The following is a 14,052-nucleotide window of genomic DNA, read 5'->3' on the forward strand; positions in this document are numbered from 1 at the left end:
TGTTTTAAGGGAGGTCCAGCAGCTGAACGACGGACTTGCAGCCCTCTCCAGATTTTTAGCAGGATCAGCATTGAGATCCCTACCACTTTTTTCTCTACTAAGAAAAAGATGCCAGTTCAAATGGACTCCTGAATGCAAAGAAGCTTTTTAGGAGTTCAAAAGGTTTTTGAGCCAACCTCCCGTTTTGACCCGACCTGAAATCGGGGAAGAACTCGTCTTCTATTTGTCTATAGCCGAAAAGGCTGTGGCATCAGCACTAATACGGGAGGATGAGGTCGAGCAGCATCCTGTATACTTCACCAGTAAAGTTTTGCAAGGCCCCGAGTTAAAGTATCAAAAACTCGAGAAGTTCGTATATGCATTAATAGTGGCGTCTCGAAGGCTACGGCCTTATTTTCAAGCTCATACAATAAAAGTCTGAACGAACCAGTCCATGAAGCAAATACTTCTAAAAACAGACATTGCATGAAGAATGGTTCAATGGGCTATAGAACTATCTGAGTTTGACTTAAATATGAAACTTGGACAGCGATTAAAGCCCAGTGCCTGACCGACTTCATGGTAGAATACGCGGGAGATCAAGAGGAGACCTCCATAACTTGGGAGTTGTATGTGGACGGCTCTTCCAATAAGGTCGGAAGCAACACATGCATAATACTAGTCAACCAAGAAGGAACCCAAATAGAAGTCTCCCTAAAATTCGAATTCTCCGCTTCTAACAATCAAGCAGAATATGAAGCCTTGATTTCCAGGTTGAAGCTAGCAGAAGAAGTCGGGGCAACCAAAGTAGTGGTCTTTACTGACTTTCAAGTGGTGACTTCTCAAATCAATGGAGAGTATTAGGTCCAAGACCCAAATATGAAAAGGTACTTAGATAAGACTTTGGAGTACCTTAGGCGATTCTTAGAGACCGAGGTCTGACACATAACTCGGGATCTCAACAGTAGAGCGGACACTCTCTTCAAGTTAGCAAGTACCAAGCCAGGAGGGAATAACAGAAGTCTGATCCAGAAAACTCTTCAAGAGCCCTCTGTTATGAAAACAGAGGTCAAGTAAGATGTCCTAGAGGTATCCGGCTTAGAACTCGAGCGGATGATCCCATTAATCGAATACATAAAATTTGACATCCTACCCAAAGAGGAAAAAGAAGCCAAGAAAATTCGTAGGGAGGCACAAAGCTACACCTTGGTGAAAAATATCATATATAAAAGAGGAATATCCACACCATTGTTGAAGTGCGTCCCGACCTCAAAGACAACAGAAGTTTTGGAAGAGGTGCACAACAGTATTTGCGGAAACCATCTTGGAGCAAGGTCTTTAGCCAGGAAAGTTATCCGAGTAGGATTTTACTAGCCGACCTCACAGAAGGATGCTACCGAGTTCGTGAAGAAGTGTCAGCCATGCCAAATGCATGCTAACTTTCATGTCGCTACCCCTGAAGAACTTATAAGCATAACTTCTCCATGACCTTTTGCAAAATGGGGATTGGACCTACTCGGATCTTTTCCCCAAGCACCTGGACAAGTAAAATACCTCATAGTGGGAGTAGACTACTTCACAAAATGGATTGAAGCAGAACCCTTGGCCACCATTACAGCCCAGAGATGTCGAAAGTTTCTCTACAAAAATATCATTACCAGGTATGGAATCCCCTATTCCATCACCGCGGATAATGGAACCCAGTTCACCGACTCTACATTCAGAAACTTGGTAGCCAGTATGAAGATCAAGCACTAGTTCACCTTGGTTGAACACCCACATGCAAATGGGCAAGTTGAGGCAGCCAATAAATTCATACTGGCTGGATTAAAGAAAATGCTTCTAGATGCAAAGTGGGGCTTGGGTCGAGGAGCTTCCTCAAGTATTGTGAGCCTATCAAACCACACCTCAATCAGCTACTGCAGAAACATCCTTTCGACTTGCTCATGGCATAGAAGCCATGATACCAGTTGAAGTCAATGAGCAAAGTCCAAAGGTGAGATTCTATAATGAGGTCGGCAATATTCAGGCACATAAAGAAGAACTCAAACTACTCCCTGAAATTCGAGAACAGGCCATATAAGGGAAGCAGCACTAAAGCAAAGGATGACAAACAGATACAATAAGAAAGTCATTTGTAGAAGCTTCACCTCAAACGACTTGGTCTTGATTAGGAATGACATCAGCGTAAACAAGTCAGGTGAAGGAAAGCTCGCTGCCAATTGGAAGGGGCCATATAGGATAATAGAAGTACTCGGAAAAGGGTATTACAAAGTATCCGACCTAGAGGGTAATGAGCTCCCCAGGTCGTGGCATGCCTACAACATGAAGAGCTATTATAGCTAGAAGCAAACTCTATTCTCTGATGTACTCTTTTTTCTAACTTCATGATTTTTCCCAAAAACGGGTTTTCCTGAAGGAGGTTTTAACGAGGTATCAAAGTGGGAACTAAGGGTTAAAAGTTTTAAATCCCTTAGTAGCTAGACAACAACTTTTGTAAAAGTTATCTCCATCAATCAATAAGCATTTACTTTATCTCTTTATAAATTCCATTAGTATTATTATCCTATGAAACACACCGATTTAAGCTCAAAAAAGTATGCAAATTCTTTGACCGACCTGAGTGGTCGGCAAGATAACAACGAGGTACAAATCGGTGTAAAGAGGTTATAAGAAACGATCATGATAACTCGAAAGTAATATCGCTAACAACTTACAAGTCGGAAAGCCCGAGAAAAACAAAAGTGTATTGCAAAAATAACCTATGAAAATAGTTCAAATAAACAAAATTGAATATGTAATTTCGAAATAATGGAACACAAAATGAGATAGGAAAACCCTTCGAGGATAGAAGCGAAGGCTTTCTCAAATTTCTAAAAAGAGTTTTTGACAATAAATAAAATTGTCTAACTTAGACAAAAAGCCCACACGATAAAAAGATTTTCTCACAAAAATAGAAGGGTTTTTTTGTAAAAAACTCAGGAAGAAAAAAAGCATCAAAACATCCGCAAGCATGCATAATCAAAATATTTTGTTAAAAAGGCCCTTATCCAAAAAAGGACTAACCAAGCAAACAACTTTTTTGTTAATGACCATAAAAAAGGTTAAAATGTCAGGAAACCACCACCTCAAACAAACATATAAAAATAAAATTGTTCAAAAAGGGCCCACAAGCTGGGCCCTAATAGCTAAAATCACTGGAAAGGAAGATTGGAGACATAAAGAGGAATGGAGCTTGGGTCTGCAGCAGAAGTCAGAGGGGTCACAGGAATCTCTTCGGCAACAGAAGTCGGAGCCTCAGAAGAACTCGGCAGAAATCCTTCCTGTTGGTCCACCTTGCGGGAGGAGACTCAACGATTCGTTACCTACGAGTCTTCAGCTCGGAATCGGTTTCAGGACGAGGAGGAGAGACAATCGCGCCATCAATGACCACTTTGTCAGGATAGAGGGGTGAAAGGTCCAAGTCAGGAGCAATAACCCTGACTTATTCCTTAAACACCCTGAAAGCCTCTTCTGAGCTCTCAACGATTGAATCCTCCAGGTCCTGATAGGCCTCCCGATTCGACTCCAGCTACTTTTGAAGATCAATATTCTCGGAAAAAAAGCCTAACATAATTCTGCTCCGCCTTCTCCTTCAACCCCTCAGTCATGGCACATTGGCCCATCAATTTTTTCTCTCTCTCCTGGAGTTGGGTCAGCTCCTCCTTCAACCAGGCATTTTCCCCCTGCAGCCTCTTTTTCTCTTCTTGATACAGGACAATCCTCCCCTAAAGGTCCTCCACGGTTTTTAAAAAGAATTCAAGGGAGTTTTGTCGAGAATATAAAAAAGGGCAGTACAAACTCCAGCAGTCCGAACTCCTCCCCGAACCAAAATCTGAAGATGATTTCGAAGGGAGGTATCATCCATAGCAATTTGGCTATGAGAAAAGATGTGCTTCCGAATGAACTTTGGACCATCGAAACAGGCCTCTCCAGCAATAGAACCGGACTCTAAGGTCTTACGCTTCTTCTTTTCAAGTTCGGAAGAAGGCTGGACTGGGGGGACAGGGGGAGGAGGAGGAAGAGAAGAAGCAGAGGCAGGGTTTACCAAAATAGGGCGAGAAGAGGTCTTCGAGTTGTGAGGAGGAGTGCTAGAAGCTCCGACCTTCGCAACATCAGCTCGGGCACGAGCCTTCCTCTTGGCCTCCTAGACATTTTGGTAAGCAGTGCTAGATCCACTTTTCACCATTTCTGAAAAGAAGAAAATAAAAGTTAATCAACATACAAAATCGGAGGAAAGCACATTGCAAGTCGAAACTCGTAAGAAATAGATACAAAGAAACATAAACTACCTAGCTGGGTCTGCACAAAACTCGGAGAGCCTAGAAGGAACTTCTTTGTATCTAGATTTGGAGCACGTCCCCAAGCCTCTCAAAAAAACTCAACAATAGCCTCCTCTACCTCATCCAAATCGTCTAGACCATATTTTTCTACAGGGGAGGCCTCCGACCAATACAGAGGAAATCGGGGTTCATTGTTATCATTCAAGAAAAGAAGGTGATGGCCTTCTACGGCCTAGACCTTAAAGAAAAAGTTTTTAAAGTCGTGGAATGATTCATCAAAGATTGAAAAAACCTTTCGTCCCTAAATAGCTCAGAAGGATACCTACCGTTGCTTGTTATTCTGAGTGCTAAATGGTTTTGTCAGATAGAAAAAGATCTTTAAAGAGGTCAGAAAGTCCAGCTCTCGGCTAACTAGTTGGTAGACTTAATGAAACCCCAAGAGTTAGGGTGATGCTGGGAAGGAGCTACTCTACAATGAGACAATATCTCCACCTCGAAGTCAGAAAAAGGAAAAGCAACCCCTAGGCGGGCAAATAGACAATCGTACACAAAAAAAAAGAGAATCAGAATTAGCAATTCTCCCACAACAAATCCGGTCCTCAGGATCTGGGGCCACCAATTCATACTTGGGCTCATCCTCATCAACACTACAGATCCTATGATGCTTCCTAAGTTTAGTAATAAAAACATCATCCACTAAGGGATGCTCATACAAAACGGAAGAATCTACCCAGCGCGACAAAGCTTCAGGAATACAGGAAGACATTTTCAAAAAATAGGGGGCGTAGGTAAAAGCAGTAAAACCTACATAAAAGAAAAAGAAACCATAAAAAAAACAGGGTTCTAACAGCAAGGCAGTCCTCTCAAAGCAAATAAAGAAAAACGGCCAGCAAGCAGTAAAAGAAACAGCTTCTCCGAAAAGAAGGACATAAAAATTCCAAAGTTTCTCACTACATCAACAAACATACATAAAAAATATACCCGAAAACCCCTCTCTAGCGTACAGCATAAGTAAAACACGACCAAGAATAATAAAAGAAGGCAAGAAGAACTAACCTTCTTTTGAAAAAAAGGGAGGGATTCTAGTAGCCGACCTGAAGTACCCACGAACGAAGAGCCAAAAGGGAGTTTTTTGAGCAAAGGAGTATGAAAGCAGGGAAAAACTTCGAAAAGAAGACGAAAGAAAACAAAGAAAGAAGAGGGAAAAGTATTTATAACAGGTCAGAGGCACAACGGTAAAATAAATCATTAAAGAAACGCGTCGTTACAGTGTTACTAATATAACTGCCTCCACGTGTAAATGCGAAATCCCAAACGGATGTGACGTTTGATTAGATACGACAGTTGAGAAATTCGAAATCACGTTGCTTTTAAACTAAAATTACGTCGGTTTCCGACTTGAACGAACCCAAGTTCAATTAATACTCGAATCCCACTCATGGCTAAAAGATCAGACTCGAGTAGGGGCACTGTTTATACCCTAGTCCAACACTATGATTCAGGCCCAAGTAAGCCAAAAAGGTCCAATCTAGAGGTTGGCCTTCACCACTTATCCAACCTCGTCAGAACAGGTCGAGCTCGACATAAGCTCCTCTCCAAAGAAGTCGGGTTCGACATAAGCTGGCAGATAACACTTATTCAAATAAGTAACTGCCCCTAAAATCTCTCACCCACTTCTAGAAGAGATATCTCAACAACCCTAAGATAAAGGGACGGTTATCCACCTTCAGAAGTAAAACTACTCCAACGGTGATTATTAGATCATCACCTATAAATACATTGACCCACTCAGGTAAAAGCAAGTTCCAATACATTCTAAACCTGTTTAACCCCTTGCTGACTTAGGCATCAGAGTGTCTTTGCAGGTATCACCCTCCATTCCATCCAACGCACAACTTGGACGGCTGCTCTCGAACGTGAACAAATCAGAGGCCACCTTCCACTAACGTTTGGGTCAATTCTTCAAGCCCAATCCACCTATCTCAGGTTACCCACATAACAAACATTATTACTTATATTTTAAATACGCTATTGTCTTTTGGATTCATGAATTTTTTTTGTAATAAAAATTTTAGTACTATGTCATAAAATTATGTTTTAAATATTTAAATTTATAAGACAAAATGTATAAATAAAGATAAACTATCAAAATCATCTCTAATTTTTTAAAATGTTAATAAAAATATTTCTCACTTTTATTAATCACAAAAATATTTTTAAAATATGACAAAAATGTCAAACATTATATATATATTCTCTTCCATTGACAAAGAAGAGGAGAATTATCAATGATTCAATACTAAGTACCAATACAAATTGTATTATTTAATTTATATTTATAAAAACAAAAGTAGTTTAGAAAGATGCCAACAACTAATGAAAGATAGTAAAAGTGGTATTCCTACACAATAGTACACATTCAAGATCGGAGAAACAATACATTCTATTTGTTTCAGTGTTTTGTAATGATAACTTGAGAACAATTGAGTTAACAATTGAGTTTTTGTCTCCTTCTCTCTTCGTACACTTTTATATATTTCTATCTCTTTTAGGAAGCGGAAATACGGGACAGTTATGTATGATTTTACATGTTTCTTTTTATATTTATCTTTTTTTGTGTACATAATAAAAAAATATTTATTATATCTCATTTATTTATTTATTTTTTCTAATACTTGATTTACAGATTCAGAATATGAGGCCGAAACCATTAAGTTAACAACAATCATTTGAGGCCCAAGCAGTACATGGCCCCACCAAATACATATTTATTATTGCTTTTATTTATTTTTTGCGACAGAGTAAAATTACGTGTCCATTAAAATGAAAAAAAAAAAAAAAAGAAGGAAAATAAATAAAATGAAAATGAAAATAAATATATGGTTATGTTATGCCGTTATTCAGTGCATGACATTCCGTCAAATTTCGTTCTTCACACTGTGTGGGTGGTGCAGGTGCTTCAATGGCATCTTCTCAATGTCACCGCTTTCTTTGCATTCACTCTCTGCAACTTCAACCTCACCATTGCTATCATCCACCATTCAAATCTCCTACTTTAATCCCAAAGCCTTATCATTGCTTTTCTCGCATTCGAATCCGAATCGCACCAAAAGCTTCTTTGAAAAACAACCGTGCCACCACCACCACCACCAATGATTCCGTTGAAACTAGCTCCCTTGAAGATGAATCTTCTCGCAATTCGTCTTCTTCGGATGATTCCTTTGCTTTTCTTCGTCGATTCGGGTAATGCTTCAATTGAGTTACTATCAGAGCTGGATTTTTTTTCCTTTTCTTTTTTCTATTTTTTTTGGGCTTAGTTTATGCGTAATTGGGGCTTAAAAGTGTGTTTCTTGGGGTTTCAGCTGAAATGTGTGGCTTTAACTTGATCATGATTGAGCTTTGTTTGAATTTAATTTGTTGCAGAATTTGGGATTTGAGTTGAAGTTAGTTTCTTCTTTTTGAAGAGATTTGAGTTGAAGTTAGTTTCTTCGTTTTGAAAGAGATTTAAAATTAATGAAGCTATTGTTAGCTCAATCTTACATGTAAATGGAACTTTTGAAATTAGTCTATGGCTTTATTCTTATGTTATTTATTTGTGATTTGGGATTTTGAAGTTTGTTTCTTCGATTTTAATTAAGATTGAACTTTGAGGATTTAATTTGATAAAGTTTCTGCCTTCTCTTTCTTTGAATCTGATTTAATGTGTGACTGAGAATTTTCAGTTAAAAAGTTTGTCTTTCTTTTCTATTTTTAGGTTATTTGCATGTAAATTGGAGTTTTGAAGTTTAATATACCTGCTTTGAACAGAGATGGGTGGCTTAAATTTGATGAACTGGGGAAGGAAATACTGTCCATTGCACTACCTGCTGCTTTGGCATTGGCAGCTGATCCACTTACCTCACTGATCGACACAGCATTTGTCGGCCACATAGGTACTTATTATTACAGATGGTGAATTAGTTAGTTAGTTATTAGTAACTTTCTGTTAATAATCTCTTCAATCATTAACTCAAACATACTCTTGTATAAAGTAAGCTAATTTGATTAAATTAATTTTATTTATTGGTTTGCATTTTCTTGTTTTAAACTGGTCGAAAGTATGGAATTGTAATTTAATCTGCCTGCAGCTTATTTGGCTTAATTTTATTCTCACCCTGAAAGCCCATTCTGAATTGCTAGTTTGTTGTTTATTTAATAGATAGTTGTAATCTTGTAATTGTAGTTGGTGATGACGGTTACAAGTATTTGCTTGTCTTAGGTTCTGTTTGTTTGGACATACATTTGATTGATGATTGTTGTTGTAGTGAGAAATCCCCCTTAATTATATTTATATATGCAGGGCCTGCTGAATTGGCTGCAGTTGGGGTTTCAACTTCTGTGTTTAATTTGGTGTCAAAAATATTTAACATTCCTTTACTTAATATTACCACATCCTTTGTTGCCGAGGAACAGGCACTGATCAGCAAGGATTCCAGTCAAACTGATGAAAGTAGTAAGCTTTATAAGAAAGCTACACCTCTTTAATAGTCTGACTAGTTTTCCAGACATGGTCATAGGTTCCCTTCTTTAGATGCCTCTACTGACGGTTTTGTTCACTTTGGTATCATCTAGATTTTGGTGGCAAATACCAAAGCAAGAGGCGTATTCCTTCAGTATCAACTTCTTTAGCACTTGCTGCTACTCTTGGAATTGCTGAAACTGTGCTTCTTTCCCTTGGTTCTGGCATCATTATGAACATCATGGGTATACCTGCTGTATGTCAACCTTGGCTGATTATTGATCAATAATTACCTTGTATATTTATTTTGTGTCAACATGTTATTTTCTTCAGAGTCTACACTTGGTTGTCCAAGACAACACCACCCGGCCAACCATATGAATAGGAAAAAAAAGAGAGGGAAGGGGGGGAGGGTGGAAGAATGGATTTTTTTTTTTCCATGTAATATAAATCAGTGAATGCTTTTTTACAACTTCTCTGTAGAACTATTGTGTAAAATCTCAGTTGGAAGCAATCTTACTTTAAGTTGAATCATGAAAGTTCAATTTGCTTCTCATAGGCTTGTTCTCTGTTACACAGTTGCAGATTCATTACTTTTTTTTTTCTTAATCTGTTTTTAAAAGCAGTCATTGCATTTTTCTTTTAAGCCATTCTTTTTATTCTATATAGTGGTGCATAACTTTTTTGATGAATTGACGTCAATATTGCACAATAATAAAAGGAACTGAATTTCATTTCCAAATCCATGTTCAATTCTAATAGACATGTGATAGTTCTTGTTACTAATTCTTATATTTAAGGGTTAGAACCTTATTATAACACCAATATCATTATGTACTAGTTACCTTTCAGTTAATTAATTATGTTGCCATCCACTTCAAGAAATATATTGACAATTAGTCAATCAATGTAAACTTACTTTTTCTTGCTTCAAATTCCCTGTCATCGGTCATTATATGCATAACAAGAGATTTTTCTATGTCCCAGTATTTCTTTTCTCCTTTTAGTTGGTCTGAGCTTAATAGAAATAAACATTGCATTTTTGGAAAACCATTTCACGGAACATTTCGTTATCTATAATTGAACCTTACTTCTGTCTCCTTAGACTTGATAAAAATCTTATTAATATCATCTACTCCATAATCCATTTATTTTCTGTACAGGATTCCCCTATGCGTGGACCTGCTGAGAACTTTCTTATGCTAAGGGCCTTCGGCGCTCCAGCAATTGTGATTGCATTAGCTGCTCAAGGCACTTTTCGTGGATTTAAGGATACAAAGACGCCTCGATATGCTGTTGGCAAGTATTACATCAGTTTCTTATATAACTTCATCTTTTCTCACTCAAATTTGTTTGAAAATTAAAAATATTACCCCCGCCCCACGTGTGATACTAGAATTCCGTCCTCTTCCCATGGCATTTTCTGTGGTTTACTCCATCCTTTTTAACTCCATGGTTTCTTTTCTTTTCGTAAAGGCCCTGTTTTCCTCCTCTTTTCAACAGTCTGCACTCTTAGTAAAGGCTGTGTTTTCCTATTATACTCAATCCAGAAAGAATGGAATCTTACAACACAGGCTAATAAATGAATGACAAAGCAAATAGCTTATATGGAATATCTGTTCTCATTTTCATTTCTTGACTCTTTACTGTTACTGCATAGAAGAAGCACAAGCAGATTCTCAAATTATTTCTTCGACAATATTTAGTTTTTGTAGACTTATGTCTGCACTTTAGTCTTGTTGATGTGAAAAATTTGTGGATGTATTGATGGGGATTGCTTCGCTTGAATTTTCAGGTGCTGGCAACGTTCTTAATGCGATATTGGATCCAATATTAATATTCTTTTTTGGCCTTGGCATTAGTGGTGCTGCAGCTGCTACAGTGATCTCTGAGTACGTCAACAATGTGGTAAACTTAGTTTTATCTGTGCATTTTGCACATGCCCCTGAATTTATGTAATCTTCTGCATTTGACGCAATTTTTCTTTTGCTCACCAGATACTTAATTGCTTTTATTCTTCTATGGAAATTGACCGGCAATGTGCTCCTAACGCCTTTTCACTTTGATGGGAGAAAATTTTTCAGCTATCTGAAATCTGGTACCTCTTTCTAAATTAAGTCGTAGTGTTGCTAAGTCTGTCCATATACAGAGGAAGTTTTTTTGTTTCGGTAATGATAATAAAATTATCAGAGCGGATTGGAAAAATTATTACTAGTTCTTTCTGTACAAATGCATTGAAAATTTCAAGATGAACTTCAAATTTGCATGATTATTAGCTTTATAACTAATCAGATTAACATGAGTTCAGGGATCAATAGTTTCAGTTTTTCTTTATTTCATGCTTTGAATGGATAGTGTATTCTATTTGTGGTTTTGTATTTATTGCTACTGTTGGCTATAGATTTTACATGTAGCTTCAAGTTGGATTGCGCATTTTAGTAACTAGTAAACTGGAACGAGAATTTCGAGAAACTGGAAGGATTTGCTGATAGGATCAGATATGATTGACTGATTTGAAAATTACGATCCCATAGAGTTCATTTTTCAAGAATATTATGATCGCATTGTTCCTGAAAGGAGAATTTGATTGAATAGATCACTTTAACAGGGCTTTTGTGTCTGTTCACACATTATAATGTGTATTTTGTACTTTTAGTCACGAAATATGGTTTTTGTTTTCTTAACTCTAACTGGATCGGAGACATAACCGAGCTAATTAGGCAGTTAGTTTTACTTTGACTGTTGCATTTTGTATTGTAGGTGGTCTTCTTATCGGCAGGACTGTGGCTGTGTTTCTGACTTTGACACTGTCAACCTCTATGGCAGCTAAGCAGGGCCCTATACCTATGGCTGGTCATCAAATTTGCATGCAAGTTTGGCTGCCGATATCTTTGCTCACTGATGCTCTGGCACTTGCTGGTCAGGTTAGATCTTGCATTCATAAATGACTATGAAGTAACAAAGTACCGCAGAGAACATGATCAAAACATATCTCTCGTTAGTTTATCATATTCAGTTTCCAAGACACAAATGAATCTAGTCGAATGAAGTTTTATTTTATAATTATGAACTGCATTTGTTTATTTTATGGACATTTGGGGGCTTTCCCTGACCAAGTAAACAAGCAGGTTGGGTATGGTCAAGTTTTAAGACTTTTTGCTCATAAGCCAAAGTCTTTTCAAAATTCTGAGTGGGGCTCAAAATGATGTCCTGTTATTGTGTAATATTGTAATGAGTAATGACATTTATTTTACAGACACTTCTTGCCAGCAGTTACTCGCAGGGAAATTACGAGCAAGCACGCCTCATTACATATAGAGTATTACAGGTGCTTGATTATTGCCTCCAGCAACTTACTTTGTTCTTACTTTCTTAGTTGAATGATATAACTTGTACACAGATCCATCCAGAATTCGTTTCACCTACTCTCTTTTATGTGTCAAGCAGATTGGTTTAGGAACAGGAATTACTTTGTCCGTGATCTTATTCTTTGGGTTTGGATCATTTTCAAGCTTATTTACCACAGACTTGGAAGTTCTGAGTGTTGCTCGGTCAGGCATATTGGTAAGAAATAACAATTCTTGTTGACTTTGATTGATTTAAAAGTCAAAGCAACGAGCCTGCAGAAGTTGAAGTTTGTGTGTAAGTCAGGTCCTTAACACCAACTAAAAATTGAAATCCAGTTCAAGACATTAATTGGAGAGCATCTTTTTCTAGCGACATCATTTTCATGCAAAGCATAAGAATCGACTCTTTTTTGTTTCCCTTCTTTTCCTCCCAAATAATGGAGCATCACAAACAATTTATCTTTTCAAGGTTACTTAGTGATGATGAATGTATAATCTTATATCTTAGCTAGATTATCTTCAGGATTTTTTTTTCTTTTTTCTTTTTGGGAGGTTAGACTTGACATTAACTAACCAGTATAAATTGTTGTGAAGTGTTGAGCTCCACTTAAATAAGCAAATGGTTTATTGTTGGTTGGCTAATAACTGAAGGTTCATTTTGTTGTATGTTTATATATTTGTAACATCAGACTATCACGACTCTAGTATTGATGAATCATACCTTGCATGACAAAAGCTTCTTGGACTGATTGAAATATAATATCTTCTTTTTAGCTAGGCTAAGTTTCAGCGTGGCTATTAAATGTCTACTCAGCTATTATATTATGCATGATCCTCCTTTCTGTCTGTGGATGCATGTACGTATCAGTAATGTTTGAAATATCTGAAATTTAATCATACTGTGCAGTTTGTGGCTGGAACTCAACCAGTGAATGCTTTGGCATTTGTCATTGATGGGCTTTACTATGGGGTATCAGACTATGGTTATGCTGCGTACTCAACGGTAATTGTAAAACCTGATGATTACAAATACTTAAAAGTCTCATGACTAATTTTGCTTTATATCTTTTTCTCGTCGTTTGTTCCCTCCTCTATCCTTACATTTTGTTTCTTGGGTTTCGTTATGGGGTAGATGCTGGTTGGACTAGTTTCTTCAATGTTCTTGCTTGTAGCTGCTCCAGAACTTGGACTTCCTGGAGTCTGGGCAGGGTTGTTTCTCTTCATGACTATGCGTGTTCTCGCCGGAGCATGGAGGTAGATATTTGGCATTGACACATCTAATTCATTATTATGGTGACAGTTGGGACACTTTTTGTTGGTTGTTATGACTCACTATACCCTCCATATTGGGAACCTTGCACCAAAAGGAATCCCAGCATGAAACTGGACATGCTTGTCAACATGTGATATGGCATGCTGTCACATGTATGAAAATGTCTTGCAACTTTATTTGAGTTAATCTTTTTCATAGTCCTACTCCTATAGCTAGAGCTATAAGCAGACTTGAGAAAACTTTAGAGGGAATTATGGAAAGTGATTTAAATATAAATAATTTAAACACATGTTTTGATAGGTTGAGCAGCAAAAATGGCCCGTGGAGTATGATCTGGTATAAAGATGGCGGTGGAGACTGACCGACATTATTTTGAAGTCATCCAGTAAAGGCCAACTTTTTGAATGGCCAGAACATGATCAAGAGCTCTATGTTGTGAAAAATAGGCCTGATTTCCATACCCTTGCAATTGGATAGAATACATAACAGTGTAGCAGTACTTGGTGCAAACCAGTTTACCAAAATGAAAATGTTGCTGATACAGCTAGATAGAATTTATATAGTTTCCAAAGAAGTACAGAGAGGGAGAGAACAAGTCATAGAAGAAATTTGTATTTATTAGGAGATTGCAGT

General features: G+C 37.6%; 1 protein-coding gene and 1 long non-coding RNA gene across 5 annotated transcripts; one reads left to right on the plus strand and one right to left on the minus strand.

Moving 5' to 3' along the window:
- Positions 7,189-14,040, plus strand: LOC107639667 (protein DETOXIFICATION 44, chloroplastic). Of its 4 annotated transcripts, none has more exons than XM_016343219.2 (13): positions 7,189-7,544; positions 8,109-8,233; positions 8,641-8,793; positions 8,913-9,055; positions 9,963-10,098; positions 10,595-10,691; positions 10,797-10,897; positions 11,560-11,723; positions 12,056-12,127; positions 12,247-12,363; positions 13,054-13,149; positions 13,279-13,400; positions 13,720-14,040. In XM_016343219.2, the coding sequence occupies exons 1-13, from the start codon at positions 7,264-7,266 to the stop codon at positions 13,778-13,780; spliced, it is 1,668 nt and encodes a 555-aa protein (XP_016198705.1). In that variant the 5' UTR covers positions 7,189-7,263; the 3' UTR covers positions 13,781-14,040. The 4 variants fall into 4 exon arrangements, 3 of the variants coding, with proteins under 3 accessions (XP_016198705.1, XP_020977115.1, XP_020977114.1); XM_021121456.1 differs by having other exon boundaries at positions 11,626-11,723; XM_021121455.1 differs by having other exon boundaries at positions 8,641-8,790.
- LOC107639669 lies at positions 11,547-12,048 on the minus strand. Its single transcript, XR_001620267.2, has 2 exons — positions 11,777-12,048; positions 11,547-11,643 (listed from the first exon to the last, which is right to left on the minus strand). It is a non-coding gene; the product is annotated as an uncharacterized LOC107639669 (long non-coding RNA).

This window comes from Arachis ipaensis, chromosome B04, assembly GCF_000816755.2.
Source record: "Arachis ipaensis cultivar K30076 chromosome B04, Araip1.1, whole genome shotgun sequence".
NCBI classification, from domain to species: Eukaryota; Viridiplantae; Streptophyta; class Magnoliopsida; order Fabales; family Fabaceae; genus Arachis; species Arachis ipaensis.

Excerpts from the sequence above, each read along its gene's own strand:
- LOC107639667 (XM_016343219.2), top strand. The coding sequence starts at position 7,264 with ATGGCATCTTCTCAATGTCACCGCTTTCTTTGCATTCACTCTCTGCAA. Across the intron at positions 8,794-8,912 it reads CAGTCAAACTGATGAAAGTA|ATTTTGGTGGCAAATACCAA; the intron begins GTAAGCTTTATA and ends GGTATCATCTAG. Across the intron at positions 12,364-13,053 it reads TTGCTCGGTCAGGCATATTG|TTTGTGGCTGGAACTCAACC; the intron begins GTAAGAAATAAC and ends CATACTGTGCAG.